The 15,969-nt window shown below is 33.0% G+C and overlaps 1 protein-coding gene across 1 annotated transcript in view; it reads left to right on the forward strand.

Annotated features, from left to right (window-relative positions):
* The first annotated feature begins 290 nt into the window (after positions 1–290).
* Positions 291–15,969, forward strand: part of LOC137618509 (uncharacterized) — a 15,959-nt gene continuing 280 nt past the window's right edge. Inside the window, exons 1-2 of the mRNA XM_068348666.1 lie at positions 291–488; positions 14,981–15,969. The exon at positions 14,981–15,969 is cut by the window's right edge and continues 280 nt beyond it. Of these exons, the coding sequence (XP_068204767.1) occupies positions 291–488; positions 14,981–15,969 (1,187 nt within the window). The remainder of the gene's footprint in view (positions 489–14,980) is intronic.

The raw sequence follows: 15,969 nt of genomic DNA on the forward strand, positions 1-15,969 counted from the left end.
CTAGTTATCATATTTCCCTAACTAAAGAAAAAAAGGTAAAACGATTAAGTCATAATCTCCAACTTGCCCAATGAACATGTGCAAAACATCAATGCCAACTTTTAACCATATTTCAGTCAGCGAAATTGAAATACGACCCAATTTAGGTGCGTTCAATCGGTACAATTTGTAACACAAACTGACAACGCTTCATTCTCGACGATTGAACACGCCCTATTCTTTGTTTACGATTACAAAAACCTCATAATCTTCAATACCCCCGAGTGTGTAGGGGCTCGCTGGGTCTAGAAATGATGGCCGCCATTTTCTTAAAAAGCCCTCCAGTTCTCCGGCTCCATATTGGAGACACGTTCGACCTTCGGGCCTTCAAGGACTCAAAAAAGGCGTGGGCATTAGATGACCCTCCAGCTTCCTATTTAAGAGAGAAGGGAGCATTCGTCTACGGCATATACCTTCCGACTACAGTCGAGAAAATGCCACCTCTCAGAGTGAGTACATCTGGTGTATTAGTGCTGTTTCTCATTCTGCCATTTATTTATTCTTATCATTCTTTATAGTGTATATCATTTTATTTCCATATTCTCATTCTAATACTTATCCATCCTTCGCCTTCTTCATCTTCTTTATCATTTTATTTCCATTTTCTCATTCGTGCATTTACCTATCCTTCTCCTTTTTCATCTTCTATATCATTTTATTTCCATTTTCTCATTCGTGCATTTACCTATCATTCTCCTTCTTCATCTTCTATATCCTTTATTTCCATATTCTCATTCTGCCATTTATCTATCCTTCTCCTTCTTCATCTTCTATTTAATTTCATTTCCATATTCTCATTCTGCGACTTATCTATCCTTCTCCTTCTTCATTTTCTATACCATTTTATTTCCATATTATCATTCTGCCACTTATCTATCCTTCTCCTTCTTCACCTTCTATATCCTTTTATTTTTGTATTCTCATTCTGTTACTTATCTATCCTTCTTCGTCTTCTATACCATTTTATTTCCTTAATCTCATTCTGCCACTTATCTATCCTTCTTCTTCTATGCCATTTTATTTCCATATCATTCTACCACTTATCTATCCTTCTTCTTCATCATCTTCTATACCCTTTTATTTTTGTATTCTTATTCTGCTACTTATCTATCCTTCTTTGTCTTCTATACCATTTTATTTCCATATCATCATTCTGACACTTACCTATCCTTCTCCTTCATCGTCTATATCATTTTATTTCTGTACTGTTCCATAAAAGATACTTTTAATCCTAAAACTACTGATAAAAGTAACACGTTTTTTCCTTTTAACATATTTTGTATTCTCATTATATTTCAGGTAGTTTATTCATTTCCTCACCAGGATATTTTTCCTTGTAGGAACCCTAAGGATTATAACATCCTTTTCTCACTAGGATTTTAGCTTAACTAGTAATAACTATAGTCAATTCTTTTTAGTGAGGCAGATTTGCACCTACTCGTAGGGGTGCCCTTTCAGCTAGGAAAAGCTTCCTGATCGTTGATTGGTTGGACAAAATAATTCTAACCAATCAGAGACCAGGAAACTTTTCCGAGCTAAAAGGACACCGCGGTGAGTCGGTGCAAATGCGCCTTATTAAAAAAAAATAGTATAATGATAATCATAATCTAAAGTTTGTTAGTATTATTAATATAAGTTTTCCGTCCAATGCGTATCCATGGTAATAACTATTTATGATTCAAATTATTATTTTTTCCTCATATAACTAAAACAGAGCTGATATCTGCAAACAGGGCATAATGTTCTTTACTTACGATAATTATGATAACTACAAAACCAACATCAGTAATAATAATAATAATAATAATAATAATAATAATAATAATAATAATAATAATAATAATAATAACAATCAATTTTTAATCAATGTAAAATACATCAAATACATCATACTAAAAAATTCTAAAAAATAGCTTTTACATAATTTATTAGTAAACAGCTAATCCCCCCCCACCCCAGATTCAATTAAGAATTAGAGTAATTTTATTACAAAAGATCTTTGAAATAGTCTTCACAGTGCTAATTGTTCTACTCTGTTTAAAATGTCAAAAGAGAGAGAGAGAGAGAGGAGAGAGAAGAGAGAGAGAGAGAGAGAGAGAGAGAGAGAGAGAGAGAGAGAGAGTTATCTTGTTACCATTCATATTCAGTGCACGTTCATCCCTCGAACTAGGTTCTGTTATTATCCTTTAGAAATCACTTTCATTAAGATTTTTCTTAATATTAGGTTTGTTTAGTATCTAGTTTAGTGACATAGTTTCAAAACTATATATATATATATATATATATATATATATATATATATATATATATATATATATATATATATATATATATATATACTGTATATATTCGTGTGTGCGCTTACGTTTGTATAAAAAATACGCATTATTTTATTAGCTCTACCCTGCAACATAAGTACAATTCTTACCTGATATTAAATTGAAAACTTTAAATACGTGTTTATGTATGTATATCTATATATATATATATATATATATATATATATATATATATATATAAATGTATACATATATATATGTGTGTATATATACATATATATATATGTATATATATATATATATATATATGTATATATATACATATATACTATACACACACACACACACACACATATATATATATATATATATATATATATATATATATATATATATATATATATATATGTATATGTATATATTTACATTACTTTACGTTTATAATGAATAGTCAATATTTTAGGGGTATCCAAAATGGAAGACAGCATCTGTCCAGATAAACTGATGTTACTTTTCTCTATTTATTATTTGACGTCAACACATGTTTCGAATCACCTTTCTTACGTGGCTCTTCATCAGGACTTCGTTGGTTGAGTGGTGGAATTACACTTTAATATAAAGGCTATGGTGGTGAAAGTTTTAAGATACAATGATATTTGGAGACTCCGAAATCTCTTAACAGAAACTGATAAATGATAACTTTAAGATTTTCTGAAATGCAAATCTTTTTAGATCAATTTTGAAATACATAAGGGATTTATCACAATTTCACGACCGATATCACAAGACCTCCCCCCTCTTCAATGAAACTAAAAAAATCCCCATTTTTTTCAAAAGGATTAATTCCAGAGTAAGCAAATATTTTTGTATCTTAAAATTTTCACCACCGTAGACTTTATATTAAGATGTAATTATCACAAGACCCCCAACTCCCCATCTTCGATAAAACTTAAAAACCTATTTTTTTTCAAAAGGATTAATTCCAGAGTAAGCAAATATTTTTGTATCTTAAAATTTTCACCGCCATAGCCTTTATATTAAGCTGTAATTCCACTACTCAAGGCTTCACAGAATTTCATGACTGATATCACAAGATCTCCCCCTCTTTAATAAAACTTAAAAATCCCTTTTTTCAAAAGGATTAATTTCCGAGTAAGCAAATATTTTTGTAGCTTAAAATTTTCACCACCATAGCCATCATTCTAAAAAGTAATTCCATCGCCCATCCAACGTACTCCTGATGAAGCGCCACGTAAAAAAGCGGCTCGAAACATGCGTTGACATCAAATAATAAATGGAAAAAAGTAAGTCCTGATGAAGAGCCACATAAAAAGGCGACTCGAAACATGTGTTGACATCAAATAATTAATGGAAGAAAGTAAGTCCTGATGAAGAGCCACGAAAAAAAGCGACTCGAAACATATGTTGACATCAAATAATTAATGGAAAAAAGTAAGTCCTGATGAAGAGCCACGTAAAAAAGCGACTCGAAACATATGTTGACATCAAATAATTAATGGAAAAAAGTAAATCCTGATGAAGAGCCACGTAAAAAAGTTACTCGAAACACGCGCGTCTACACCAGATGGAGAAACATAAATGCAGTTTTACTGTTATCCTGAAAACTATATGGAGATTAGTTTGTCAGGGAGAGATGCTGTCTTCGATTTTAGAGTCACTATATCGGCCTTGAAGGTTTTCTTGAAGCTTAGGTAAATTAATTCAAAATTTTCCCAGTTGGTTTAATGTTTTTCATCCAGCATTGCTGTAGGGCTAAGGCTTGCCTGTTGTATTTGATTATTTGCCTTTTTTATTTTGCCCTTTCTTTACGTGATTTATTAGTTGTTCAAAATACATTACGTCAAACTCATTGCCAGGTTTTAAAGTTTAAATGTCACTCGTGAACGGTAGGGGCAAGGGATAGGACAATATCATGGAGACTGACTGTATATATATATATATTTATATATATATATATATATATATATATATATATATATATATATATATATATATACAGTATATACTGTATATATATATATATATATATATACAGTATATACTGTATATATATATATATATATATATATATATATATATATTATATATATACATATATATATATATATATATATATATATATATATATACAGTATATACTGTATATATATACAGTATATACTGTATATATACATATATATATATATATATATATATATATATATATATATAATTAGCGACCCTCTCCATCAAGCTAAGACCAGGGAGGGCCATACAATGGCTGCCGATGACTCAGCAGGTAGACATATATAGTCCCTCAAACCCCATACCCCTAGCTCACATGGATGGTGAGGATGCAGACACTACTAGAAACTATCGAGCTTGAGCGGGTCTTGAACTCCCATTCAATAGACTACCATGCAGGGACGTTTCCAAGTGGCAATCACTTTCCTATCCTCCCTTGCTCATTTAAGAAGAGCTCATCTCAGCTGGACAAGTTAATGACATTGCACTATCTCTCTCTCTCTCTCTCTCTCTCTCTCTCTCTCTCTCTCTCTCTCTCTCTCTCTCTCTCTCTCTCTCTCTCTCTCTCTCTCTCTCTCTCTCTCTCTCTCTCATCATTGTTGACTATTTTGCAAGTAACGTAACTGGCTTTCTGTTCTTGACCATAATTTCTTACTTGGACATTTGTATAATAAGTAATTAATTTAGATTGACCGTAAGATAAAAAAATTTCCTACTTGGACATTTTTATGATTAGTAAATTATTTGAATTGACCGCAAGATCAATCAATTTTCAACTTGAAAATTTTTATAATAAGTAAATCATTTAAATTGACCGCAAGATCAATAAATTTTCTACTTGGATATTTTTATAAAAAGTAAATTATTTAAATTGACCGGAAGATCAATCAATTTTCTACTTGGATATTTTTATAATAAGTAAATTATTTAAATTGACCGCAAGATCAATCAATTTTCTACTTGGACATTTTTATAATTAGTAAAGTATTTAAATTGACCACAATTTCAATCAATTTCCTACTTGGACATTTGTATAATAAGTAAATTATTTAAATTGACCACAATTTCAATCAATTTCCTACTTGGACATTTGTATAATAAGTAAATTATTTAAATTGACCACAATTTCAATCAATTTCCTACTTGGACATTTGTATAGTAAGTAAATTATTTAAATTGACCACAATTTCAATCAATTTCCTACTTGGGCATTTGTATAATAAGTAAATTATTTAAGTTGACCACAATTTCAATCAATTTTCTACTTGGACATTTTTATGATTAGTAAATTATTTAAATTGACCACATTTTCAATAAATTTCCTACTTGAACATTTGCATAATAAGTAAATCATTTAACCATGTTGCATATAACCGTTCTCACCCTTGTAGTGCATTCAGCTTTAGCAAGTTTTTCATTTTCTCCATTAACGAACGTAATTGAAAAGACATCATCTAAATTAGTTCTAGATACATCAGTCACTGAAAGACTCGAACTACTATTCACTCGTTCATTTTCCTTCACTTTCAAACTCCTTAACGTCAGACTCCGTGTGTTTTATCTCAGTAAGGATGAACGGCTACCTGTCAATTGGACATGGTAGCCTGGCTAAAATTTGATTGATCACTTTGTCTTATTCACCTGAGTGGGAGTAGCTACTGATATGGACCAAACTCTTACACATAGATAGGTAACTGCTCTTTTCATTTATATTTTCATTTATTCCTATTCTTTTTAATTGAGCTTAGATAAGTATGTTCGCAAATAGTTAACTGATCTTTTCATTCATATCTTTATTTATATTCTTTTAATTGAACTTATTTAACCACCTGGTTGTTTTTATGATTTAGGAAAAGACTTCCAGTTAAATAAACATAATTTCCTAATTATCATATCCATGTAATTTCTCTAGCACGTCTGTACTGTTGCTTTTTTTTATATTTTGTATTGTAGATATTGCTTCATACGCCACCAAAATGTTTTGCATCTTTTCATGTTAATTTTCTTTTTCCATCTCAGATTAACGAATCTTAATTTTGGAGGAACCATCGTCACCTAAGTGTGTTGAAAGATCTACCGCCATCATATATATATATACATATATATATATATATATATATATATATATATATATATATATATATATATATAGATATATATATATATATATATATATATATATATATATATATATATATATATATATATATATATATATATATATATATATATATATATATATATATATATATATATATATATATATATATATATATATATTATTATAGCTTATATATATAATTGTTATGATTCAAATGTTGGTTAAAATATGATGGAAATATGATACAAAGGGTTTATTTAGCAACACCGCCAACTGTATTTGTTTAATCCAATTTGTTTAATATTAGTGATACAATTATCAAAAACTATTTTTAAAGGGTATCTATTGTCAAATGATTTTCAAAATTAAAATAGGTGAATGATAAAATAAATAAAAATGATAAGTTTATTTCTCTCTTAATTAGTGCTAATTATCGATATTGATTTTCTAATTGAATGAAAATGTCAAGTTTCTTCTCTCTTAATTAGTTTTAATTATCGATTTTGATTTTCTAATTGAATGAAACCAAACCATATTGCTCCTACAAGAATAATAATCTCCTAATTACAAATTTTATCTAAGATGATAAAAGGAACATGTACATGTACTTAGTTACATAGCCCTGTCTCGTCATTTTTGTTACTCTTCCCTCCTTTATCTTTTTCGTTTATTTTCCCTTTTTTCTGTTGATGTTTACCTTTATACCATTTCTTCCTCTTCCCTCCTTTGTCTTTTTCGTTTATTTTCTCTTTTCCTGTTGTTGTTTACCTTTATACACTTTTCTTCTTCTTCCCTCCTTTGTCTTTTTCGTTTATTTTCCCTTTTTTCTGTTGATGTTTACCTTTATACACTTTTCTTCCTCTTCCCTCCTTTGTCTTTTTCGTTTATTTTCCTTTTTTTCTGTTGATGTTTAACTTTATACACTTTTCTTCCTCTTCCCTCCTTTGTCTTTTTCGTTTATTTTCTCTTTTCCTGTTGTTGTTTACCTTTATACACTTTTCTTCCTCTTCCCTCCTTTGTCTTTTTCGTTTATTTTCTCTTTTCATTTTGATGTTTACCTTTGTACACTTTTCTTCCTCTTCCCTCCTTTGTCTTTTTCGTTTATTTTCTCTTTTCCTTTTGATGTTTACCTTTGTACACTTTTCTTCCTCTTCCCCCCTTTGTCTTTTTCGTTAATTTTCTCTTTTCCTTTTGATGTTTACCTTTGTACACTTTTCTTCCTCTTCCCTCCTTTGTCTTTTTCGTTTATTATCCCTTTTCCTGTTGATGTTTACCTTTATACACTTTTCTTCCTCTTCCCTCCTTTGTCTTTTTCGTTTATTTTCTCTTTTCCTTTTGATGTTTACCTTTGTACACTTTTCTTCCTCTTCCCCCCTTTGTCATTTTCGTTTATTTTCCTTTTTTTTTCTGTTGATGTTTACCTTTATACACTTTTCTTCCTCTTCCCCCCTTTGTCTTTTTCGTTTATTTTCTCTTTTCCTGTTGTTGTTTACCTTTATACACTTTTCTTCCTCTTCCCTCCTTTGTCTTTTTCGTTTATTATCCCTTTTCCTGTTGATGTTTACCTTTATACACTTTTCTTCCTCTTCCCCCCTTTGTCTTTTTCGTTTATTTTCTCTTTTCCTGTTGTTGTTTACCTTTATACACTTTTCTTCCTCTTCCCTCCTTTGTCTTTTTCGTTTATTATCCCTTTTCCTGTTGATGTTTACCTTTATACACTTTTCTTCCTCTTCCCCCCTTTGTCTTTTTCGTTTATTTTCTCTTTTCCTGTTGTTGTTTACCTTTATACACTTTTCTTCCTCTTCCCTCCTTTGTCTTTTTCGTTTATTATCCCTTTTCCTGTTGATGTTTACCTTTATACACTTTTCTTCCTCTTCCCCCCTTTGTCTTTTTCGTTTATTTTCTCTTTTCCTGTTGATGTTTACCTTTATACACTTTTCTTCCTCTTCCCTCCTTTGTATTTTTCGTTAATTTTCTCTTTTCCTGATGTTGTTTACCTTTATACACTTTTCTTCCTCTTCCCTCCTTTGTCTTTTTCATTTATTTTCTCTTTTCCTGTTGTTGTTTACCTTTATACACTTTTCTTCCTCTTCCCTCCTTTGTCTTTTTCATTTATTTTCTCTTTTCCTGTTGTTGTTTACCTTTATACACCCTATGTACTCCGACAAAACTAAGACTCCTCCAGTTCCCTTCCATTCTACATTACGCAAAATTGTCATCTGTTCCTCGGAACTCAAAGTCTTACTTGTATACCTTTCTCATTAATGACTCGTTTCCTTCGATGTTATTTTTGCTATATAATTTTTTTACGAGTAACTATCTAAATTATACTATGTATATATATATATATATATATATATATATATACCTACACACATATATATACATATATATATATGTATATATATATATATATATATATATATATATATATATATATATATATACATATATATATGTATATATATGTGTGTAGGTATATAAATATATATATATATATATATATATATATATATATATATATATATATATATATATATATATATATATATATATATATATATATATATATATATATACATATATATATATACATACATATATATATATATATATATATATATACGTACATATATATATATATATATATATATATGTGTGTGTTTATTGTACATGATTATTTTATCTAGTGTATGTTCATCATGTTTTTTCTCAAAGTTCTTATATTTGTGTGTCTTTTCCTGAGTAATCTTCAACGACTGCCACACTAATATTATCTGAAACCATAAACATTTCTGAAACTGTTTTTTTTTTTTTTTAGTTGAGTCTTTGTTTCGTATCAGCTCTAAATACTGTAAACTTTGAAAATAGCTAATTTTTTCTTTCTACTCATTTTATCGACCATAGGGCCTTACTGCGCTCCGTTATCATTCACGCTATAGTCAATTCTTTCTGGTGAGGCAGATTTGCACCGACTCGCAGGGGTGCCCTTTTAGCTCGGAAAAGTTTCCTGCTCGCTGATTGGTTGGACAAGATAATTCTAACCAATCAGATAGCAGGAATCTTTTCTAAGATAAAAGGGCACCGCTGCGAGTCAGTGCAAATGCGTCTCATTAAAAAAAATGAGTATAGACTCCTCTCTATCGAATTCAAGAGTATTTTAAGAGAAATAGTATTTCCATAGATTCTATCGGCAACCAAAATAGGCTTGGGCATTTGGACTCAACAGCAGCTCACTCAAACCTTAATAACGTCTTCTATGTTACAGTAGTCTGTGCCAGATAATCAGCAAATACTGACTTTGTTCTGTACTGTGTTGTGTGCCAAATGCTGTCATTTAACTATTCACTTTGTTTTGTACCTTGTTGTGTGCCAAATGGTCCTTATTAAATATTTCTTTTGTTTGTACTGCGATGTGTGTCAAATACAGGCTATCAACTATTTCTTTTTTGGTAACCGTGTTTTGCGACAAATGCTCATTATCAAACATTTCTTTTGTCTGTACTGCGATTTGTGTCAAATACTGGCTATCAACTATTTCTTTTGTCTGTACTGCGCTGTGTGTCAGATACTGTACTGGCTATCAACTATTTCTTTTGTCTGTACTGCGCTGTGTGTCAAATACTGGCTATCAGCTATTTCTTTTGTCTGTACTGCGCTGCGTGTCAGATACTGTACTGGCTATCAACTATTTCTTTTGTCTGTACTGCGCTGTGTGTCAGATACTGTACTAGCTATCAACTATTTCTTTTGTCTGTACTGCGCTGTGTGTCAAATACTGGCTATCAGCTATTTCTTTTGTCTGTACTGCGCTGTGTGTCAGATACTGGCTATCAACTATTTCTTTTGTGTGTACTGCGCTGTGTGTCAGATACTGGCTATCAACTATTTCTTTTGTCTGTACTGCGTTGTGAGCCAAATGCTCATTATCAAATATTTCTTTTGTGTCTACTGCGTTGTGTCTCTAATACTGCGTAACAACTACTTCATTTGTCTATACAGTGTTTTGTGCCAATTACTACCTATCAAATATTTCTTTTGTCTGTAACGCGTCGTGTGTATAATACTGGCTATCAATTATTTCTTTAATTTGTACCATGTCGTGTGCCAAATACTACCCATCAACTACTTCTTTTGTCTATACAGCGTCGTATGCCAATTGCTGCCTATTAGATATTTCTTTTATTTGTACCACGCCATGTACCAAATACTGACCATCTACTACTTCTTTTGTCTTTACCGTGTTCTGTGCCTAATACTGCCATCAAGTATTTCTTTTGCTTGTACCATGACGTGTGCCAAATACTGCCCGCCAACTACTTTAGTTTGTACCGTATTTTGCGCCAAATGCTGCCTATCAACTATTTCTTTTGTTTATATCCTATCATGTACCAAATACTGCCCATCAACCACTTCTTTTGTTTCTACCGTGTTGTGTGTTAAATGCTGCCTATCAACTATTTCCTTTATTTGTACCACGTCATGTGCAAAATACTGCTTATCAACTACCTCTTAAAACTTTATTAATTTGTACCGCGTTGTGTGTCAAATACTGCTTATCAACTGCTTCTTTTGTTTGTACCGTGTTGCGCATCAAATACTACCTATCAACAACTTCATTTCTTTGCACCCTATTGTTTGTCAAATACTGCCTATCAACAACTTTTGTTTGTGCCACGCTGTGTGTCAAATACTCTTTATCAACTACTTTGTTTGTACCGTGTTGTGTGTCGAATACTGCCAGTCAATTATTCCTTTTGTTTGTACAACGTCATGTGCAAAATACTGCTTATCAACTATATCTTTTGATCGTACCGCATCTTATGCCAAATACTGCCCATCAACTACTATTGTTTGCACTGTGTTGTTTGCCAAATGCTGCCTTTCAACTATTTTTTTTTTTTTTTGGTAAATTAAATTTATATTAATAAATAAAATTTTTCTCTATTTTTGACTGAATTAAAGTGATGTATGTTGATTTCAATTTTGTTTTCTTTTTGCAAATCAAAATTATGCCTTTGTACATGAATATGCATTTTTAAATAGCACACAGAAATCCCAACATGAGTATATCCACAATAATACCAATTCTTTAATATCGCAAGAGGGTCTGCCCCTCTCTTTTATTCTTCTCCTGTACTTCTCTTTCTCCCTATTTCCTTAATCTTTTTCATCCCGAGTACCTGCCTTTGAGCTATAAATTGGATTATATCCAAGGGTACTCTTCCTTTCCCCATATTCCCCACTTCCCCTTTTCTTATTATTGTTGTTGCATTGCACGGCTTAATCACTACTATATTTTTTTTTTACAATTGAGTTTAAGTATCTCTTTTCTAATTCATAAACCAAGACAAAATAACTTAGGGTGATAATTTCGATATCTGTGAAATCCAAATCAAATCGTCTGTCATTGTTGTATTAGAAGACATTAAGAGTAATTCAAAAGATCTTAAAATAAAAACTACGCGAAGAGTATAAATAGCTACCATCATCAATTCCTCCTACGCCTATTGACGCAAAGGGCCTCGGTTAGATTTCACCAGTCATCTTTATCTTGAGCTTTTAAAGCAATACATCTCAAAGTCATTTAAAATAACGCAGATTCCTAAAGATGTAAGGTGAGGAAAACGTTACATAATTCTAGACAAGTCTTCGAAGAGCGAAATAGGATACAGTTACCCGTAGAGTTATACACTTTGCTTTTAGTATTATTATTACCTCCGCAGTACCAGCTGAACTCGGTTGAGTCCCTTGTTAGGCAGGAGGAACTTAGAGAGTAGAGGTCCCCTTTTTGTTTTTGTTTCATTTGTTGATGTCGGCTACCCCCCAAAATTGGGGGAAGTGCCTTGGTATATGTATGTATGTATTACCTCCGCCAAGGTGGTTTCATATATTGGAGTCGGTTCATTCATTTATTCATTTGTCTGTGGAGAGGATTACGTCAAAACTACTCAACGGGTTTTGAGGAAATTTTTACCACAGATAGATCTTAGGTCATAGACTACCCCATTAAGTATTGGAGATAAGCCGGATCCGGATTCTAGATCCGGATATGGATTTTTTCACAGCCTTAAAGATTATGTAAAAAAGAATTGACGAATTTCGACGAAATTTCCACCATAGATAGATCTTAGGTCATGGACTACTCCATTAACATTTGAAGAGTATCCGGGTTTTCATTTTTCACAATTTTAAAGATTACGTCCAAACAAATTGACACCTTGGATTTCCACCTAATTTTAACGATAGATAGATATTATGCATCAGAAGAAACCCCGAAATTTTTTAGGTGATATGGATCAAGATCACGATTCTGGATCAACATTGCATATTTCACCATCAACTATACAGTCAGCACATGAAATGTGGGAGGCGATGTCCGTAGACTTTAGTAAAGTGTTGTTAATATTCATTGACGGAGATCTGAAATTTCATTTTCATTAATATTATTATTATTATTATTATTATTATTATTATTATTATTATTATTATTATTATTATTATTATTGCCAAAGCTACAAACCTAATTAGAAATTAATGCTACAAGACCATGGGCTCCAACAAAGACAGCACCCCAGAGCAAAAAGAAAATAAGGAAATAACGAACAAACTATGTATTTCCTTTCCTCACTGGGCTATTTTTCCCTATAGGAGCCCTTGGGCTTATAGCATCTTGCTTTTCCAACTAGGGTTGTAGCTTCGCTAGTAATAATAATAATAATAATAATAATAACAATAATAATAAATATAAAGTAGATCACTTATATATAACATATACATTAAATTTCCAACCTAATATTAATAATCAGTATTTAGAGACTTCCAACGTGCCATGGAGGACTGGTGCAAGCAGCATTTAGTCACGACAATACACGCATTTAGGGCACAGCATTACAAATCTCTCTCTCTCTCTCTCTCTCTCTCTCTCTCTCTCTAAAAAGTAAAATTGTATTCACCACGTGAAAGTGAAAGCACTCTCATTTAATTCTATTTTATGAAAGCTCTCTCTCTCTCTCTCTCTCTCTCTCTCTCTCTCTAAAAAGTAAAATTGTATTCACCACGTGAAAGTGAAAGCACTCTCATTTAATTCTATTTTATGAAAGATCTCTCTCTCTCTCTCTCTCTCTCTCTCTCTCTCTCTCTCTCTAAAAAGTAAAATTGTATTCACCACGTGAAAGTGAAAGCACTCTCATTTAATTCTATTTTATGAAAGCTCTCTCTCTCTCTCTCTCTCTCTCTCTCTCTCTCTCGCTCTAAAAAGTAAAATTGTATTCACCACGTGAAAGTGAAAGCACTCCCATTTAATTATATTTTATGATAACTCTCTCTCTCTCTCTCTCTCTCTCTCTCTCTCTCTCTCTAAAAAGTAAAATTGTATTCACCACGTGAAAGTGAAAGCACTCTCATTTAATTCTATTTTATGAAAGCTCTCTCTCTCTCTCTCTCTCTCTCTCTCTCTCTCTCTCTAAAAAGTAAAATTGTATTCACCACGTGAAAGTGAAAGCACTCTCATTTAATTCTATTTTATGAAAGCTCTCTCTCTCTCTCTCTCTCTCTCTCTCTCTCTCTCTATCTCTCTCTCTCTCTCTCTCTCTCTCTCTAAAAAGTAAAATTGTATTCACCACGTGAAAGTGAAAGCACTCCCATTTAATTATATTTCATGATAACTCTCTCTCTCTCTCTCTCTCTCTCTCTCTCTCTCTCTTAAAATTGTATTCACCAAGTGAAAGTGAAAACTCCTGTTTAATTCTTTTCTATGAAAACTCTCTCTCTCTCTCTCTCTCTCTCTCTCTCTCTCTCTCTCTCTCTCTAAATGGCAAGATAGGGAAGGCTAGGGTATGGTAGGGTCATAGCAAATACACCAGGTGAGTGGGGACCAATCACGATGCTCGTAGGCGGAGCATGTTAAGGAGTTTGATCTGTACTCATTTACAGCCTCAAGAAGTGTTGCGCCAGACAAGAGAGTTTAGTTACCTCTTGGCAAGAAAGGGAATGGTAGTATTCACCCGTTTGATTTCGTTTCACGAAAACTGACTGGTAATGATAGAAGATCTCGTGCGTTGCAATTAACGATAATTAACTAAATTTGTTTAGTCATAAACAAATAGTTAAGTACGTTCTTCTCTTCAATACCTGCCCGAGCCCATGTTTACTCGTAGAATCTTAAAGGGAACTTGTACCAGACGAAGTTTCAATGGAAAGAAATAATGCTTTATTAGGACTCAGACATGTTCGATCAATTGTATCAGGATGCCAGATAACTCCTAATCAATCAATCAATCTAACAACTATATTACAATATATTACTTGTTTCAGAGAAAAAAAAACAGCAAATTTAAATTTATACTTTCCAGGTAATAAAATTTTCATGCTTTAAAGAATTTAGTCCTTCAATTTAAGATGATGTATATGATTTTATTTTTTATATGAGTAATTTTTTTTTTATGTCAGTTCAATATGAACATCTGCGTATGTTGAACAATAATCACGATAATATCTATAACCAATTGTTAATATAGAAAATATTTCATCACAGGTGTACGCTGTGTTTCTCATTGCCTGTGGCTGCGCGCTCCCTGCATTCGCTCAAAATCACCACGAGATCACAGGTGTTCTTCAACCAGACTTGGCACAAGTCCGGGGCACTCAGCCCCGTGAGTCTGCCAGCTCCGGAGGCACTTGGTACCACAACTACGCCACAAGACCAAGAACTTCGAACGCCCCTGCGCCGGAATTCTTCGGCCTAGGGTCGTACGATGACATCGTCTCTGCCAGCATTGACATTCTGCCAGAGATTACAGATGTCTTAGACCATCTGTCAGCGACGGCAGCGTCGTCCTCCTCCGTTTCAGATCCCTCTTTTATCAAAGAGGTCCTCGACCGGTTTATTCCCCTTTCCAAGAAAGTATACATCTCTAACGCCAAGACACACGGGTACCCAATCAAGCAGGATCAGATATCCAGGCTAAATGCTGCTGAACGCGTCATCCCTCCAGTGTTCGATTTCATGAAGAGGATGAGGGACAGCCGGTTCTTTGGAAGAGAGGTCGAGAACGAAGTAAACACGAGGACTGGATTCACCCCTGGAACGTTTGAGTTCCAGACACCAGCCACGAGAAACATATCCAGACTTCCTTATGGCAAATACACATATATGGTTGACGCCACGAAGAAGCTTCTTCCAGTGATGGCCAGCGTTCTTCGTAAGATCACCTCCGATCCAGACGCTCCCGAACCCACTGATCCCAATTTCATCGAAAAGATGATGGCAGCATTCCTTCCAGCCACGAAGGAGATTCTCGTTGCCGCCGCCTTAGCCGAAGGGCGCGTCCCGAGGAAAGAAGAGTTCGACCAGATTGACCAATCTGTACCAGTGATGCCCAACGTCTTCAATTTCATGGAACGTCTGAGGAGGAGCGATTTCTACACGCCCGTGTCTGGAATGAAAAACGCCCACGGATTTGGGTTCCATCGGGGGACGCGAAGAGGCTTCTCCGCCGGGTCTTTCAAGTTCGATGATAACGA

This window comes from Palaemon carinicauda, chromosome 24 (genome assembly GCF_036898095.1).
Source record: "Palaemon carinicauda isolate YSFRI2023 chromosome 24, ASM3689809v2, whole genome shotgun sequence".
NCBI classification, from domain to species: Eukaryota; Metazoa; Arthropoda; class Malacostraca; order Decapoda; family Palaemonidae; genus Palaemon; species Palaemon carinicauda.